Source organism: Trachypithecus francoisi, unplaced genomic scaffold (assembly GCF_009764315.1).
Source record: "Trachypithecus francoisi isolate TF-2019V2 unplaced genomic scaffold, Tfra_2.0 Lachesis_group7, whole genome shotgun sequence".
Taxonomy (NCBI): domain Eukaryota; kingdom Metazoa; phylum Chordata; class Mammalia; order Primates; family Cercopithecidae; genus Trachypithecus; species Trachypithecus francoisi.
The window spans coordinates 87,891,079-87,910,231 of NW_022681472.1; the positions used below are offsets into that span (position 1 = coordinate 87,891,079).

Genomic DNA, 19,153 nt, shown 5'->3' on the forward strand with positions numbered 1-19,153 from the left:
AAGATCAGAGCAGAACTGAAGGAGATAGACACACAAAAAAACCTCCAAAAAATCAATGAATCCAGGAGTTGGTTTTTTGAAAAGATCAACAAAATTGACAGACCACTAGCAAGACTAATAAAGAAGAAAAGAGAGAGGAATCAAATAGACGCAATAAAAAATGATAAAGGGGATATCACCACCGACCCCACAGAAATACAAACTACCATCAGAGAATACTATAAACACCTCTACGCAAATCAACTAGAAAATCTAGAAGAAATGGATAATTTCCTGGACACTTACACTCTTCCAAGACTAAACCAGGAAGAAGTTGAATCCCTGAATAGACCAATAGCAGGCTCTGAAATTGAGGCAATAATTAATAGCCTACCAACCAAAAAAAGTCCAGGACCAGATGGATTCACAGCTGAATTCTACCAGAGGTACAAGGAGGAGCTGGTACCATTCCTTCTGAAACTATTCCAATCAATAGAAAAAGAGGGACTCCTCCCTAACTCATTTGATGAGGCCAACATCATCCTGGTACCAAAGCCTGGCAGAGGCACAACAAAAAAAGAAAATTTTAGACCAATATCCCTGATGAGCATCGATGCAAAAATCCTCAATAAAATACTGGCAAACTGGATTCAGCAGCACATCAAAAAGCTTATCCACCATGATCAAGTGGGCTTCATCCCTGGGATGCAAGGCTGGTTCAATATTTGCAAATCAATAAACGTAATCCAGCATATAAACAGAACCAAAGACAAGAACCACATGATTATCTCAATAGATGCAGAAAAGGCTTTTGACAAAATTCAACAGCGCTTCATGCTGAAAACGCTCAATAAATTCGGTATTGATGGAACGTACCTCAAAATAATAAGAGCTATTTATGACAAACCCACAGCCAATATCATACTGAATGGGCAAAAACTGGAAAAATTCCCTTTGAAATCTGGCACAAGACAGGGATGCCCTCTCTCACCACTCCTATTCAACATAGTGTTGGAAGTTCTGGCTAGGGCAATCAGGCAAGAGAAAGAAATAAAGGGTATTCAGTTAGGAAAAGAAGAAATCAAATTGTCCCTGTTTGCAGATGACATGATTGTATATTTAGAAAACCCCATTGTCTCAGCCCAAAATCTCCTTAAGCTGATAAGCAACTTCAGCAAAGTCTCAGGATACAAAATTAATGTGCAAAAATCACAAGCATTCTTATACACCAGTAACAAACAGAGAGCCAAATCAGGAATGAACTTCCATTCACAATTGCTTCAAAGAGAATAAAATACCTAGGAATCCGACTTACAAGGGATGTAAAGGACCTCTTCAAGGAGAACTACAAACCACTGCTCAGTGAAATCAAAGAGGACACAAACAAATGGGAGAACATTCCATGCTCATGGATAGGAAGAATCAATATCGTGAAAATGACCATACTGCCCAAGGTTATTTATAGATTCAATGCCATCCCCATCAAGCTACCAATGAGTTTCTTCACAGAATTGGAAAAAAAGGCTTTAAAGTTCATATGGAACCAAAAAAGAGCCCGCATTGCCAAGACAATCCTAAGTCATAAGAACAAAGCTGGAGGCATCACGCTACCTGACTTCAAACTACACTACAAGGCTACAGTAACCAAAACAGCATGGTACTGGTACCAAAACAGAGATATAGACCAATGGAACAGAACAGAGTCCTCAGAAATAATACAACACATCTACAGCCATCTGATCTTTGACAAACCTGAGAGAAACAAGAAATGGGGAAAGGATTCCCTATTTAATAAATGGTGCTGGGAAAATTGGCTAGCCATAAGTAGAAAGCTGAAACTGGATCCTTTCCTTACTCCTTATACGAAAATTAATTCAAGATGGATTAGAGACTTAAATGTTAGACCTAATACCATAAAAACTCTAGAAGAAAACCCAGGTAGTACCATTCAGGACATAGGCATGGGCAAGGACTTCATGTCTAAAACACGAAAAGCAACAGCAGCAAAAGCCAAAATTGACAAATGGGATCTAATTAAACTAAAGAGCTTCTGCACAGCTAAAGAAACTACCATCAGAGTGAACAGGCAACCTACAGAATGGGAGAAAATTTTTGCAATCTACTCATCTGACAAAGGGCTGATATCCAGAACCTACAAAGAACTCAAACAAATTTACAAGAAAAAAACAAACAACCCCATCAAAAAGTGGGCAAAGGATATGAACAGACATTTCTCAAAAGAAGACATCCATACAGCCAACAGACACATGAAAAAATGCTCATCATCACTCGCCATCAGAGAAATGCAAATCAAAACCACAATGAGATATCATCTCACACCAGTTAGAATGACAATCATTAAAAAAGTCAGGAAACAACAGGTGCTGGAGAGGATGTGGAGAAATAGGAACACTTTTACACTGTTGATGGGATTGTAAACTAGTTGAACCATTATGGAAAACAGTATGGCGATTCCTCAAGGATCTAGAACTAGATGTACCATATGACCCAGCCATCCCATTACTGGGTATATACCCAAAGGATTATAAATCATGCTGTTATAAAGACACATGCACACGTATGTTTATTGCGGCATTATTCACAATAGCAAAGACTTGGAATCAACCCAAATGTCCATCTGTGACAGACTGGATTAAGAAAATGTGGCACATATACACCACGGACTACTATGCAGCCATAAAAAAGGATGAATTTGCATCCTTTGTAAGGACATGGATGCAGCTGGAAACCATCATTCTTAGCAAACTATCACAAGAAGAGAAAACCAAACACTGCATGTTCTCACTCATAGGTGGGAACTGAACAATGAGATCACTTGGACTCGGGAAGGGGAACATCACACACCGGGGCCTATCATGGGGAGGGGGGAGGGGGGAGGGATTGCATTGGGAGTTATACCTGATATAAATGACGAATTGATGGGTGCTGACGAGTTGATGGGTGCAGCACACCAACATGGCACAAGTATACATAGGTAACAAACCTGCACGTTATGTACATGTACCCTAGAACTTAAAGTATAATAATAATAAAAAAAGAAGAAATAAAATCTGCTTTCATTTCAAACATTACATATTTAGATCTATACGTTACTACCTACACCATCTTACCCTGACCAACTGACTAAAAGGGATGTATGAATAAAAATGTCAAGCCTAGAGAGACTCACAGCAGAGGATAAATGGTGCTTTTTTTCATTGAAATAGAAATCATGTGAGAAACATTTTGAAAGAAAGGTGACCTAATCTATTTTGGACATACTGGGTTTGAGATGCCTATAGGAAATGCCTCCCTCCCTCATCAACAAGGGTAGAGTGTATTTCCCGGACCCGTATTACAACTTGCCCATATAAGTTGAATTGACCAGTGAGATGGTAGCAGATTGATGCACACAGAGGCTTGAAATGTACCTGCTGTTAGGGTATGTCCTCTTGCATTTGTGTAATTACAATGGAAAGAACATTTTTCTGTAGTCAAATGGTCTCAAGGGAATGACCTATATGATGCACACTGATTCCAATTGAAACCAACCTCAACCTTGTTCAGACTAAACCAACCTACTCCAACTAACTTCCAACATGTGTGGACTCATTGTTTTATATCATTAAGATTTGACAGTTATTTGTTACACAGCCTTATTGTGTCAATAGCTGACTGATTCAGTCAGCACATGGGTGGTTTTGAAGCAAAAGAAAATGAATGTGATTATCCAATCCATCCAAAGTGAACTCATCCATCTTCTTTCCTCAAACATGCCCGTCCTTTCTTTCTGATCTTGTTAAATGGTCCTACCACACATCTAGTTGACAGAACCAGAGTCCTAAGATTCATGCAAGTGTTCTTCCTTTGCTGGACCTCCCACATCTTTGGATGACCAAGATTCCACCCCTTTACCATTCTTTTTATCTATCTCCCCACCCTTATTCTTTCATCATTGCTACCACAACTTGCCTTTAATCCATGGATACCTTGCCTTCATTTTTCCCATTGTACTCACTCTCTACTGACATATTCACACACATCCAACCACCCATCCTTTTCATAGCAGTCATTATTATCTTTCTAAGAATACATCTGATAATTTATTAATGACTCCTCTTCATCTATAGAGTACTGCTCAAACTCCTTAGCCTGAAATTTAACCCCTTTCATCCAGCGCCTGCTCCTGTGCTGTCTTCTTTCTTACAAAACACCCCTTCCTACCCTAAGCTTATTCCTACCAAACTATTTGCTATTCTCCAAGTTTTACCAGAGTCTCTCAGAACGCCACGACTGTGCCGTCTTTCCAGAAGTCCTCTTTCCTATTTTTATTTTAACTAACATCCTACATTTTTCTTTTTTTTTTTTTTTTTTTTTTTTTTTGAGACGGACTCTTGCTCTGCCGCCCGGGCTGGAGTGCAGTGGCCGGCTCTCAGCTCACTGCAAGCTCCGCCTCCCGGGTTCACGCCATTATCCTCTCTCAGCCTCCCGAGTAGCTGGGACTACAGGCGCCCGCCTCGTCGCCCGGCTAGTTTTTTTTTTTTGTATTTTTTAGTAGAGACGGGGTTTCACCATATTAGCCAGGATGGTCTCGATCTCCTGACCTTGTGATCCACCCGTCTCGGCCTCCCAAAGTGCTGGGATTACAGGCTTGAGCCACCGCGCCCGGCCATCCTACATTTTTCAAGACTTAAATCAGCCATCACCACCTCTAGTGAGTTTATTTTTACCTATTCCCCAAGTAAAATGTATCTCCTTTCTTTTATCCCTTCACTGCACCCTGACAGGTTTCTATCCTTGCACCCATATTACTTCATCGCTCTCATTTGTTTTCATGTTTGCTATGCCCATTCCCTCTTACCCTTTGTATTTCCACAGTCTGGAACAATAATGGGCTCCTTGTAAAAGATAGTTGGGTGAATAAATGAATGAGTGAACAATTAATGGATGGATTGGACTTCAGATTTCTTCTGTAATATGCTCTACTTACCTAACTAAGTTCTCTTTGTACATAACACTGGTCTGGGTTGGGTTCAGAGTTATGTTGCCATCTTTGTCGCACAGGAAGCTGTCTTCGGTCCAAATATAGTAGCCATTGGTGAGGAGTCTGGGACTTCGGCGACAGATATAGTGGGAGCCTGTCAGGGGATCTATGGAGCTGCATTCAAAAGAATGGTCACCATCCAGGGAATCACAGGTAAAACTAAGAAGGAAAAGGGAAAGCCCTTTAAATATCTATTCAGTACATCCAGTCCCACATCAACCACGTCTCATCACTGTGAAGGAAAATAACATCTTTGCATCCATGACTGTCAATTACTTCTGCAACCATTAGGAATGTCACTCTTAACCTTCTGGGCTTCATCTCCTCACCTATGACAGCATTGAACTACAGATCCTTTAGTGCTTCTTTCTGTTTTAAACCTTGGTGAAAATACAATGGCTAATCACTTTCCTCACCATACGATGAACCTACGTTTGATATTAGTCTATTATATTTTTTTGGATGGGATGTTGGAAGCTCAAAATCCCCTCTACTCCCTTATTTTGAATAGCCCTCCAGTTGCCAGATCTTTAATCTTGTCACTGTAATAGAGACATTATAACTATGTAGCCACCGGAAACATATGAGGTACAGGGTGAACATGCAGTCAAAAGGATCATTTTTGACCTATGCAAATTTCCCTCCAGGTTGGCTGCACAAATGGGCACACGGTTACCTTCCCTGATTTGGTATCCAGGGAAGCCTCATAATTCCTTGAGTAAACCTATATGTGTCTTAGTTTTAAAAACCAATCACATTGAGATGGCATTGGTGGTGTGTGCCTATAGTCCCAGCTACTCACAAGGCTAAGGCAGGAGGATCCCTTTAGCCCAGGAAGTTTGAAGCTGCAGTATGCTATTCATGCCTGTGAATAGCCACTGCACTCCAGCCTGGGCACCATACCAAAGACCCTGTATCTAAAGGAAGGAGGAAAAGAGAGAGAAAGAAAGAGGGAGAGAAAGAAGGGAAGAAAGGAAGAAACGAATAAGGGAAGGAAGGAAGGAAGGAAGGAAGGAAGGAAGGAAGGAAGGAAGGAAGAGAGGGAGGAAGGAAGGAAGGGAGGGAGGGAAGGAGAGAGGGAGGAAGGAAGGATGGAAGACAGGGAGGGAGGGAGGAAGGAAGGGAGGAAGGAAGGAAGGAAGGAAGGAAGGAAGGAAGGAAGGAATCACATGGCCCTATAATTGACAGGCAACCAAATTATTATGAAAATGTTTCATAAATGTAAAATTTCTTGAGAAGAGGTTTGGTGGAAGCCTGGTAACAATAGTAATAGAGCCATATTGGATAAAAGAGTATGTTATGTGTTATTTCTTCAAAACTGCTTAGTTTTTCCCCCCTCTGTTCTCCCATAAAAATTATTTTTCTTTGTCCTAAACCCCAATTAATCTCACCGTGATTTTTGTGTATGTATGTCCGCCTCAGTAATTATTTTATACATTACTGGAGGGCAGATATTGTGAGCCTAAAAAATGTTCAGTCTGTAAATAAACTCAATGCCAGTTACTGAATGAAATCACCTGACAGGCTATGGAAATCTGGTAAAACCTATGAAAATATATACTGTCTGAATGTATCTGAGTTCTTGGGGTGGTTTTGTGTCAATCCGTTAACAGCACTGATAGTACAATAGCTCTCATGTGCTCTTACCTTGATGCTTTCAATAATTTTTACATATTATGTATTCCACTTAATTGCATAAATTGGGACCATATGCTTCCAGAAAATCACAGATTCTAAAAATCAGAAGGAGTTTTGACGGTCATGTCTGCAGCCCCACCAAATTTCCCATCTGCCGTATTTCTGACAAACATTGTCCCTCTCTGCATGCACACCTTCAGTAAGAAGGACCCCACACTTACTAAGCACCCCCACAACCCTTCACTGAACAAATATGGGCTGTAGCATAGTGGATAAGACAGGGGATTTGAAGTCAATCCCCCTCTAAGCCCATAATTCCAACTCTGTCATTGCTTAGGTGAGTAACCTTAATCTAGTCACTTAGCCTCTTAGACTGTTTCCTTATATGTAAAACAAGAAAAAAAAATCTTTCTTATCGGGTTATCTTAATAATTACATAATAAAATAAATGGTCTGTGCTTAGCACCTAGTATGGGCTTAATAAATGTTCACTTCCTCCCTTCTTTTCTTTCCCTTCCTTTTCTGTTCCTTCTATCTTCCATTTGAGATCTATTCAGCTATTTAAAGAGTTTCCATGTCCTCCCTGGGTCCTTGCTTCTCCATATTAAAAGTTCTCCAGTTCATTTAACTCATCTTTATATGACATGATGTAGTTTTGATCCCTTAGCTATCATAGTTTGATGGTTTTCTCTGAGTATTCTCCACTTTTTAGAGTTCCTCATAAATATCATAGCAACCATAGAACCTAGACCTTTAGGTGTGTCTGTCCAAGAGATATAGGGACTATCACCTCCCTCATTATAGAATCCATGTCTTTAGCAATGAAGCTTAAGTCACATTAGCTTGATTCTTTTTCCCCCCCTCCAGTTACCAATATACTATCACACTATTAAATAGACTATCAAGTCTACGGCCACACCACCCTGAACGCGCCTGATCTCATCTAAATAAACTATCAATTTCTAGTCTTTTTCCTGTATATTTAGAGGTACCTTTCCCCTCTTAGACTTTGGGACCAATTTTATATTACAAAGTCAATATGTAATTCAGACTTTGCAGATAGAGCTAGGTTCATATCCTTGGTTTCAATCCTGGCTCTACCTCTTGCTAATTATTCTCTCCAAGGCTTAGTATTTTTTTTAAACAAATGTGAATCTGTGCAGTAAAGATTGCCCAAAATAAACCTCATAGATTTCTGTAAATATTTAATGTCATAATTTAATGGAGGTTGTTAATGGCTATGCTTCCCATTGCCTAGGGTGGTAAGCTAAATATGTTGCCTACTATTTGAATGACTATTCATTTTGTGCTGTTAGAATTTTGAGGGATTCTCATTATATTACACAATACTTTTAATATATTTACATGATGTCATACAAATATGTTATCCCTGGAATCCATATGTTCTCAATCCAAATCATTGATAAAAATATTGAATAGTATGGGTAGAAATCTGAGACTTTGGAAACATCAAAAGGGACTATTTCCAGACATGCACTTTAACAGAACATTTTGGTTCTTGTTATCCCTATTAATAAATACGAAAACGGAGGCTCCAGTAGGTTAAGTTCATTGTTCAATAACTCAGGGCTTACAAGTGGGAGAGGCAAGGTAAAAATCTAGATCTTTTTTCTCCTATTCTAGTGCTCTTTCTTCTACAGCCTTTTGCCTCTGTGAAAATTAATGGGGCAACTATATGGTGCTGGACACTTAGGAGGTTTCAGAGTTCTGGACCTGTATTTCTATCTGCACTCCAATTTCCAAGGTTTCAACATTCAACAGTTATCAACTGCAGCCTCCCTAATCCCCCGGCATCTTTCCTTTATAATGCCCCTACCTTTACCTATCCTCTCTTGATTGTAAACAAAATGAAGACACTCTTCCAACACCTGGATTATAGTTTTAAAAAAGGACCCTTCTGAACAATACCAAACCTTTAGAGCAGATAACAAAATTATCTCTAGATCTTGACACTTGCTTCATTCTGCTCCAATAAACTTAGTAGCTCATTTGTTTTTAGCAGGTCCTTTCCAATTGGTTTCTACAGTCCAATCCCACAGCAAAGCCCAGCAACGTGCCTAACTGCCCAAAGACAAAGCCTTTTCTTTTCTTGTGAGGTTAATGACTAGGCCTTAGAAGAACCTAAATCGTACCTCCTAGGATAGGACAAAGACTGGTTGGTGAAAGGACAAATATCATTAGGACCATTAAAAAATGTTAGATAATTACACACTGATAGATTACAAAATGTCTCTCATCCTTCTACACATCTGCCTCATGCTCTACTGAATTTCTGATATTTTTACATTTAAAAGCTTATATACAATGAATATAAGCACTCAGTCTAGTAATAAAATACTATTTCAAATTAATGTGAGTTATTGAACATTTAGCATGACCTGGCCCCCTACTTTTTGCCCTTTATCTACTCTTCACAAACCTCTAAAAGCTAAGTATCATTATTATCTTCATCATATAGCAGGAAAAAATGACTTACAAAAGCAGCAAATTACTTGGATATTTTACATAGCTAGTAAGTGGCAGAGCTATGATATGAACCCTAGTCTATCTGACTCTAAACCATGGATCCTTTCCACATATGCCTCTGTTCACATTGATTCATTTAGTAGCATCAGGAGGCCTACAATTTACAAGAAGGAGCCGGTCGTCCTAAAATGAATGTATGATCTCTTTATGCTCTAGGCACATTTCACCATGCTAGGGGAAACATCAGCTGATGTCTGTATAAGGAATAAGAGACACTCAGTGAGTCATTGAAAAAAGAAAGAAAAAAGACTCCCTTGTAGTACTTCGACAAAATGGTAGACTGTACATGTTTTGGTAGAGAATAAAATTCAGCCATTGGTATAGAATTCTGTTGCTTTTATAAAATAAGATAGGAAAGCATATTTAAAAAGACATCAGTTTGAGAAAAAGTAACCATTCATCAGTATTCAATAGTTTCACCACTCACCAGAGAAACAATTCACAACTGCCTATACATTGACACTAATATATATGATATGTGATTACAACATATATATTCATTATTCTATTAGGCAAGTTTTCATTTAGTATGTACATGGCACTGAAAATAAATAGCCTTTCAAAACTAGATGATAGCTAAAATAATAATTTCAAACCAATAATACAACAAAGTAAGACATACAGGAATAATAATAATTATTATTATTACTATTTTGAGATGGAGTCTCGCTCTGTCACCCAGGCTGGAGTGCAGTGGTGCAGTCTTGGCTCACTGCAACCTCTGCCTCCCAGGTTCAAGCGATTCTCCCACCCCAGCCTCTGGAGTAGCTGGGATTACAGGCACACTAACACCACAAGCAGCTAATTTTTGTAGTTTTAGTGGAGACAAGGTTTCACCATGTTTTATCCAGGCTGGCCTCAAATCCTGACCTCAAGTGATCCACCCACCTGGCCTCCCAAAGTACTGGGATTACAGGCATGAGCCACCATGCCCAGAGAAGAATGCTTTTTTTTTTTTTTTTTTTAAGACAAGTCTTGCTCTATCACCCAGGCTGGAGTGCAGTGGCACGATCTAGGCTCACTGCAAGCTCTGCCTCCTGGGTTCACGTCATTCTGCCACCTCAGCCTTCCGAATAGCTGGGCGCCCACCACCATGCTGTGCTGATTTTAATTTAATTTAATTTAATTTAATTTGTTTTTTTAGTAGGGACGGGGTTTTACTGCGTTAGCCAGGATGGTCTCGATCTCCTGACCTTGTGATCTTTCCGCCTAGGCCTCCCAAAGTGCTGGAATTACAGGCGTGAGCCACCACGCCTGGCCAGAATTATTATTTCTTAAAAGAAGCTCCATAACATACCTTGGGAAAATGCACCTGGGAGACAGTTCTCCAGCACATTCTCTTTCCAACCTGGAAGAACCTGCATAAACAAATGAGAGAGAAGTAGAATGTATCATAACTGATCAACAGTTACATATGTTGATACATGTATCAATATGTATAATTGCAAACAGTGGAGGCATGTAAGATGATGGGAATAGCTGACGTCCCAGCTTCAGCTGGAAGACTCCAACTAGTACAGACACCCTTATCACTAGGGCTCTACTGGAAGAAAGACATAAACTAGAGGCTTCTATCTTCTGTTCCCGCTCCCACATAACTCTGTAGGAGTTCCAGGTGCCGTGGCTCACGCCTGAAATCCCAGCACTTTGGGAGGCTGAGGAGGGCAGATCACGAGGTTAGGAGATTGAGACCATCCTGGCTAACACGGTGAAACACCATCTCTACTAAAACACACAAAAAACTAGCCGGGCGAGGTGGCGGGCGCCTGTAGTCCCAGCTACTCGGGAGGCTGAGGCAGGAGAATGACGTAAACCCGGGAGGCGGAGCTTGCAGTGAGCTGAGATCCAGCCACTGCGCTCCAGGCTGGGCGACAGAGCGAGACTCCGTCTCAAAAAAAAAAAAGAAAAATAAACGTTCCTTAGTGCAGGATGAGGCAATAATAAATCATTAGCATCGAACTGAGCTCATGAAAGGATGGGAAAAAAAACATTTTGTGTGAAGCAGGAGAAAACCTAAATCAGTTACCCAATGTGTTGGTTATTGTAGCTACTCAATAAACTGAGGAATTCAATCATTGTTCTAGACTCTCTCTCTTTAGTGTATATTAAGACACTTCTACTGTAAAATAATGAGCAAAAGACATTAGTGGGGAAGAAATAAGGTTTTGTTTTATATAAAATTTTCCAATGTATAAAGACTGTGAGTATTCTTAATTATAGAAACATCATCCATTCGTTCATTCCAGTTTAACCAAAGGCATGGCAACAGACTTTACTTGGGGAAAGTTGGAGTTGATTAATATTCTAAACTCTAAAGCAGAATTTTATTGTGTGCAGAGATGGTGTCAATAGTCCTAACAGACAAGCTTAGTGAAATTTGATTCCATTACGGACAATTAGTATCTAGGACAAAGAAAGGAATTTAGACTTTCAGATTGGGCTGGTTGATTTGTAAGGAGAAAACTGTGGGTGTGTGAGGGAGAGTTAGAAGTGGGGTTTTGGGAGAAAATAACAAGAGGAAGGAAGAAACTTGAAACCACTACCGTTTTAACAGCGCCCTTATTTTCTGCAAGTAGCTATCAAAATCATTCAGCATTTTTTATACACAAACAGTTTTGCATCTTAATAGTAGCTGATAAACAATCTCCTTTCACATTTATGCACAGGCATCTAAAAAAAAACGGTCTTTTTTTTTTTTTTCTACTAGAAGGAAAAATACCACATTTCTTTCAAGGAAAAAAATGAAGTCAAAATCATTGCCAAAGTGAACACTGGCATTTAAGAAGCACAAGCTACTGACAGATGGTTAATGGTCTGAGTATCAGCAAAATCAAAGCAAGGAAATTGCTAAAAGGAGTCTAATCGTTCAAAAGATAATTGCGTATCACAGTTCTTCTACATTTACTTGCTACTGGTGTTGACATCAGTTGAGATATTCGGTACATCTTGGGAAGGCCGCTTGCTCAAACTTCACAGATTCTCTGCAAAAGACGTTAAAAAAAGGTGGACTATATATTAAAAATAGAAAAATTATGCCAAAACAGATGGCATCTACTAATTGCACTAGTCAGATTTGTTTATTGAAATAATACAGAGATACAGAATTGAAGGTAGGAGACCAGATTGAAGACACAACTTCTCTAAAGTTGTGTCTGCCTCTATGACTTTGAACATTTTCCATTGCCTCGCTCAGTGCATCTCAATAACCTTTTTCTGTAAATAAGAACCACACTTTATTTGGAAAATCTAGACTTAAAAAGGTTGATTTGTAATCCAAGACAATAATGGAAGTGAGGTATTTGATTAAGAAATATTAATAAAATGACTGGTTCTAACAGTAATTCAGCTCCCAAAACAAACTTACTTGTATTTTAATCATCTGACACAAATCAACTTCATTATCAAGTTTCAAACGGTGCTTGGAGATTGGTGTCTGTCTTTTGCCCAACAATTTGAACCATTGGCAGGTAGTCACAGAGAGTGTTTTTTAATAGCTTTTATCAGCCTGGACATTCCTAAACAGCATAAGTAACAGTGCACTAAAGATAGCATACCACTGGGAAGATTTTAGAACTCAGTTCCCATGAAGACATAATTTAATTTCTCAGTTACAAATTAAAAACATATCAAAGAATGCAAATTATGCAAACTTTGATCATTTACTGTTCATCAAATAGAACCAACTTCTGTTGACTATGAAACTTTGTATATAGTATCACTATCCTAAGACTTTATAAGGTAGGACTAAATTCTTTTCTGATTCACCACCTATGGCCACATTTTGTAATGTGAGAACCAGTAATGGATTGTTTTTGTAGCTGTAATACAATCAATCAAACCAGGCTAATTCTATAGCTTCAAGTTGAATATTTCAATAAATATATACAAACCCTATTAGGAAACTATAAACCTGGTTTATAGAGACCTTCAAAGATGTCAGGAGAACTTTCTGGCCTTCCTTGGAAGATCTCTAAATCAAAGCACACATTTACAAATTTCATTTGTTTGGGATATAAAATAATCCCAATGTAATGTAATATATTAGTATGTCACTTGTTCTTTTCATTTTTGATCAATATTGTATGGATATGCCCAGCCCAAATTACCTTATTTTAGTGTTCCCCAAGTATTAAGCTTAATTTTAAGCCTGTAAATCCTGCAGCAGAAAGCAAGGTCTTATTGCTCTATCTTACAAGTGCTTAGAGGAATCTACAGGCAGTACACTGACATTCAATAGAAAATTAATAACAGTAGGAAAAAAACCCCTTCAGTTATAGATCTAAAACTTTTCAAGAAACAGAATCTGCCAGTTCCATCAAAGCAACACATCTATTCTGAAAAATAATGTGTGCATACGTGTTCCTTCCAAAGGGAGTTCCCAGCCTCTTCTTCCAACTGACAAAGAACAAAATTATTACTGAAATACGAAGCTTCCTGTGGTTGACAGTAGAAAATTTGAGGACTGAGCAGTTCCTCAGCTGAAAAAAATGTCTGAATGTCAACAGGTGCAAAAGTCTTTTAATAAAGGGAATCCCACCCTACCTTCTTCTCACAGATGCCCACACACATTGCCGGTCACAGGTGTTTGCAGAGAAGTTTTGTCTTCAGCAACCTCTTCTTCTCTTGTCTGTTTCCTGGTATAAATGAGCGTATAGTTCTTGGGAAAGTCAGTCTTACAACCTCTCTTGTTTTCTTTTGAAAACAGCCTGCGTAACCAGAGACAAAGAAGCAGAATGAGGTCACACTTCCTGTTGGGTTCACATCAGTGGCATTCACACTGAGGAGTGTGGTGAAGATTTCACAGAGTTTCCTGGGCCAGCAGCAGGGAATGTGCAGCTCGTGTGTCAGGCCAGCTGGTTACAACCTGGTCACTGAAGGGCTGGTTTGCTGAGCTAACTTGTCACCTTTGGCTGCGAGAACATGAGAAAGACTTTCAGTCTCACTTCTGACTCATCATCTGGCCACATTCAGTTATAAGCAGTGCAGAGTAGTGATCTTTGTCCAGATCACTTAAATGTATTGGGGATAATGCACTGATGCTATTAAATTCAGAACACTACTAAATAGCAAGAGCTTGATCTTATGAAAATTTCTGTAGAGGCAGTAAATTTATCTAATGAAGGTTGGACTTTACAAAAAAACTGTATAGATGGCATTTTACATTTACATTATAGCAGAGCTCAAAGACTTGATGTTTGTGGGTTTGTACACATCTGTACTATTATAAGTGATAAAAGAAATGTACATTCAAATATATATTCCAGCAACATTGAGGTACTACTGCATAGTGGAAAGAGTGTGGGTTTGGGGTCACATAGACAGAGATTCAACCTGTCTACCACCTTAGCTGTGTGACCTCAGATTTGTGACTTACCCCTCTGAGTTGCAGTTTTCTCAATTATAAGCATAAAAATATACATGTCACATGATAGCTTGAAGAATTCAATGAAATAAAAGAAATGAGAAATAATTGAGTCCTCAGCAGAGATATGCAAGATGTATTCCTTATTTGTTTTCTGTAAATCAAGTTCTCTTCTGAGGCACCAGTTGGTCAGGTTGGCAGAAAAGTTAATCTCATCCTTTCTTGTGGTTCCCTTTCCCCCTGAGGTTCTGCCACATGGGCAGGATCTTCTGTAGAACATGTTCTAGGCAGAAGAAGCTGTCAGGAGGAGGACCCATCTAATTTCAAAGTTCTCTGTCTCTGGAACTTCATTTCTAATCTCCACCCCTCTAGTGTGGACTGAGGCTGCTGACGTGCTCCTTGTCAATAGAGTAAGGCAAAGGTGCTGGGTTTCCACTACCATGATGAAGCTTCTGTCTTGTTGGACTCTATTACTTTCTTGGCTTGCCCGCTTCGATGAAGCAAGATGCCATGGTGGAGAAGCCCATGTGGCAAGGAATCAAGAGTTGTCTCAAAAGCCAGTAAGGGTCTGATGCTCCATCCAACAGCCAGGAATCCAGCCAAGAACCAAGTGTGTGAGTTTGGAAGTGGATCCTTCTCCAGGTGAGCCTCGAGCTGAGGTCAGCACCATCTAATGCTTGATTGGAACCGAGAAAGACCCAGAAGCAGACAACCCAGGCTAGCCCTGCCCAGATCCGTGGCCCACACAAACTGGGAGGTGACAAATGGTGTTTCAAGCCACCACGTTTTGAGGTAATTTGTTACACAGCAACGGCTAGCAGATGTATAGTCCTAACACAGGTCACTTCCTGAGCCACCTGTCATTGCTGACTCTCTGTTGCTTTAGTGACTCCTGTAGAATATAGTCACATTTACTCAAGGCTACTTCTGGTCACATCTGCCTAGATTTACCAGACAGCTACTCTGCTCTACAGCTGTCTGGTGTTCTCTTTATTGGAATTTACAGTTCTCTTCTTCTCCTTTTCCTGTTTTGCTTATCCCTCATCCTCCTGCTTCCAGCCTTGACTTATCTCTTCTAGATGAGGGAGGAAAATCTTTCTGACTTATTCGAGACCGTCTGCTCTTCCTGTGCCCACAAATCCACTTCTCCAAAGAGTTCACATCAGAAAGACTTTGGTCTACATTTTTTTTAAAGATCTGACAAATATTAGAAACTTATTATTAATGATCATAATAATTGCTAACTTTAAGGAGTGCTTACTATGTACCAGGCACTGCTCTAAGGCCTTTCCACATATCAATACATTAATTGTTATATCAATTCCATGGGAGACGCTCTATTATTATTCTCATTTTACAGAAGAGCAAACTAAGTTTAGAGAGTTGCCCAAATTCACATAGCCAGTACGTAATAAGTAAGTAGAGCTAGGATTCAAACCCTGGTAAGATGGCTCCTGAGTTTGCTTTCTTAACCTGTAAGTGAAAATGATCATAGCCAACGTACGTCAGCATTTCCTACAAACCAGACACTGCACTAGACACTGTACATACGTAATCTTGTTTCAACCTCACACAGCCCTAGAAAATAAGTGCAATTATTATTCACATGCAGGACAGAGGTTTATAGAGTTTGCATAAATCTTTCAAAATTGCCAAGGGCCAGAACTAAGTTCCAACCCTATGGCTCCCCTCTCAATCATCTCTCTTGAGGGCCACTCATCTTCTTGTTGTTTCTCAAACACTAGACATGGGTCTACGTTAAGATCTTTGAGGTTAGCGTTCCCTCACCCTAAGGGTCATAGGGCTTTCTTCCTCCCCTCCCTCAGCTCTTTGCTCCACTGCCTTGCTTCTAATTAAGTTGCCCTCCACACCACTCCCTAGTCTCTTCCTGTTTTATTCTTCTCCTTAGCACTTTTTACCAAGGAATATGTCACTCAATTCATTCCTTGTAATAAGAAACATACTCCTCAGCCAGAACATAAGCCTTAAAAGAGCAAAGAATATTGCCATTTTTCTTCATTTTAATAGCCCAAGTATCAAGAAGAGTGCTTCTCATATAGTAGGTTATCAATTAATGTTTGTAGAAGTAACAAATAAATTAATTACATCCAGGTAGACTTGCCTTCAGAACTTTTATTCTGTATGTTATAAATCAATGTTTCTAAAAGCATGTTCCACAGAATATTCAATCCTCCACTATTAATGGAGGTGATGCGTGTGGATGGGGAAAAGATTAGTGGTAAATTTAGGTACAACAAGTCCTAGAAAACATAGGTCTCTGTAATGGAGGTCACTATAGAACCTTTAAATGATATTCGGACTTGCTACTATACACAGGAAACATGGTCTCACCATCTGTCAAAATTATTTGCCTTGAGAATGCTTTAGTCACATAACATCTCCCAAGACCCAGGTTCCAGAGCTGTATATTGCAAACTTTCACGTGCTACAAATCACAGAGGATATTACAGAAGTAAGGGAATTGGAGATAGTGTTTCATATCAGCTCCCAGGTAAAGTCAAAACTGTTAGTCCGTAAGATACTCTTTGACAGGCAGGATGCTAAAGAACTCACGTTACAAAATGCTGACATCAACTGACAAACTTGACAAATTCGATTTTAGCATACTGCAAGCAATGAACAAACATGCCTGCATACTTGCTTAAATCCCTCGTGTACTCATGATCTTTCTTCCTACCCAAGCCTCATCCTGCTCTGGAACTCTGTGTCCTATTAGATGACAACATCTTCCACCCAACCACTCATGCCAGAAAACTGGGAGAAATCGTGACTCCTCTCCATGTAGCTTTTGAACATGGACTTGAAATTGTGACTCCTCTTCATGTAGCTCTTAGACTTATCATCTAAGTCTCCATCTCCACTATCTGTTCTGGGGTTCCAGCGACATCAAATCAGTATGCATAAGCCATATAATAGTAGCTATCAATAAGGTACATTACATAATGAAAAATATGAACTGGGAAATGTGTGTGTGTGTGTGTGTGTATTGTACCTGTTGCCTGGACTTCTGTGCCAACATGCCAAGGTCACTTGGCCTCTCTCCAATACATTCCCCAAGCCATGGCCAGAGTGACCTTTCCAATAGAATATCTGATCATGTCACTCCCCTGATTAAATCCATCAATGTCTGCCCTTGCTCCTCTCTCCTGTCAAGTTCTAAATCCTCTTCATGGCCTGCCAGGCCTGGTAGGGTCTGGTCCTGACTATTTTTCAACCTCATTGTTCCCTCAACAGGCCCCATCTTTCTTTTTAGAATTCAACTGTACTGGCTTCCTTTCAGCTTCCCTAGCTTTGCTCCATCTCAGGCCCTTGGAATGTGCTATTTTCTTCACCTCCCATCTCTTTCTGAAAGAGCTTTTTCTTTGAGCAGCCTCTCTGACCCTCCCAGACTAGGTTATGGATCCCATAGTTGTCTGCACATTCCTTTCAGAGGATGCATCACAGTTGCAATTAATGAGCAAAGTTTCTGTCCATGTTGGTTCCTTCTGCTACACTGTGAGTTCTCAGAAAGTAAGGAGAATGCTTTTCTAGTTTGCTATCACAGTTTCTATGATTAGCATAGTAGGCACTTAATAATATGTGAATAAGATTTTTTATCATCTAAGTCTGGCTGGGTTCTCTGCCACACATAACACAGAAGGGCCAGAAGGAGAGATATGGGCCAAAGCCTGGACAGGCTAATAATCTGGAAGGAGTTGGAAGCTAGCAATTCTTATCATAACAGTTATGCCATAGTAAAAATCAACCCCCAAGTCTTAGTGGCATACAGCAGTAAGCTTTTATTTTCCCACTTGATGGCTTTGTAATATGTTAACTTGGCTAATTGAAACTACATTTCCCAGAATTCCCTTTTTGTATGCTCCTGGTTAAGATAGGCCCTAAAAGCAACTTGTGCAAGATTTGGAAGATGAAAGTGGAGCTGAAGCTGTGTGTATTTTTGGAAGGTCCCTGCAAGTTAGACTTTGCGGCAGCTCATGCACGTTTTCACAGACCTGCTGGCTTGATGCATGGACTCGGCCCAAAGCTCCAGTTCCTGGAGATCAATTGCTTCCACTTCACAAGTCCTGGTAGAGGAGAGGGTGTGGCTCTACAGAAAGAATACCAGCTTCTGTTTAGAGCATACCTGGCAATGAGGGTGGAGTCTCAGAGACAGGAAAAGGCCTATATGGCTTTTGGTGATAGACAGAAGCGTGTTCCGGATGGTTCTTTGTGGATTCCAGTTTTCCCAGCTCTCCTCTGCTTCCTGTCCATCTTTTGATACTGACCAACTGTCCTGTGATTTCAGGCTCAGCACCCCACCTAAGAAACAGCCAAACTGAGCTCGCTTACCGGTGTCCATAATTGTACAAGGTTCAATCTCTATTTTACACAATTGCAATTCTGCATCATTCCTAGTAGTTCTGCTTCTCTACTCAAATCTAACACATCTTCTTCTTATTATTATTATTACTACTATTGTTATTATTATCCTTTGAGTCAGAGTCTCACTCTGTCGCCCAGGCTGGAGTACAGTGGCACGATCTCGGCTCACTGCAGCCTTCGCATCCTAGATTCAAACGATT

General features: G+C 39.9%; 1 protein-coding gene across 8 annotated transcripts in view; it reads right to left on the reverse strand.

Annotated features, from left to right (window-relative positions):
- TMEM71 (transmembrane protein 71) overlaps positions 1 to 13,982 on the reverse strand; it is a 61,055-nt gene extending 47,073 nt beyond the window's left edge. For all 8 annotated transcript variants that reach the window (XR_004435533.1, XR_004435534.1, XR_004435532.1 and 5 more), the window contains exons 1-4: positions 13,751 to 13,982; positions 12,114 to 12,189; positions 10,506 to 10,566; positions 4,970 to 5,182 (exon numbers count right to left, since the gene is read on the reverse strand). Coding sequence is in view for 4 of the 8 variants with exons in the window: in XM_033203713.1 (XP_033059604.1) it covers positions 4,970 to 5,182; positions 10,506 to 10,566; positions 12,114 to 12,153 (314 nt within the window). In the remaining 4 variants the exon portion in view is untranslated. The remainder of the gene's footprint in view (positions 1 to 4,969; positions 5,183 to 10,505; positions 10,567 to 12,113; positions 12,190 to 13,750) is intronic.
- Positions 13,983 to 19,153: the final 5,171 nt, after the last annotated feature.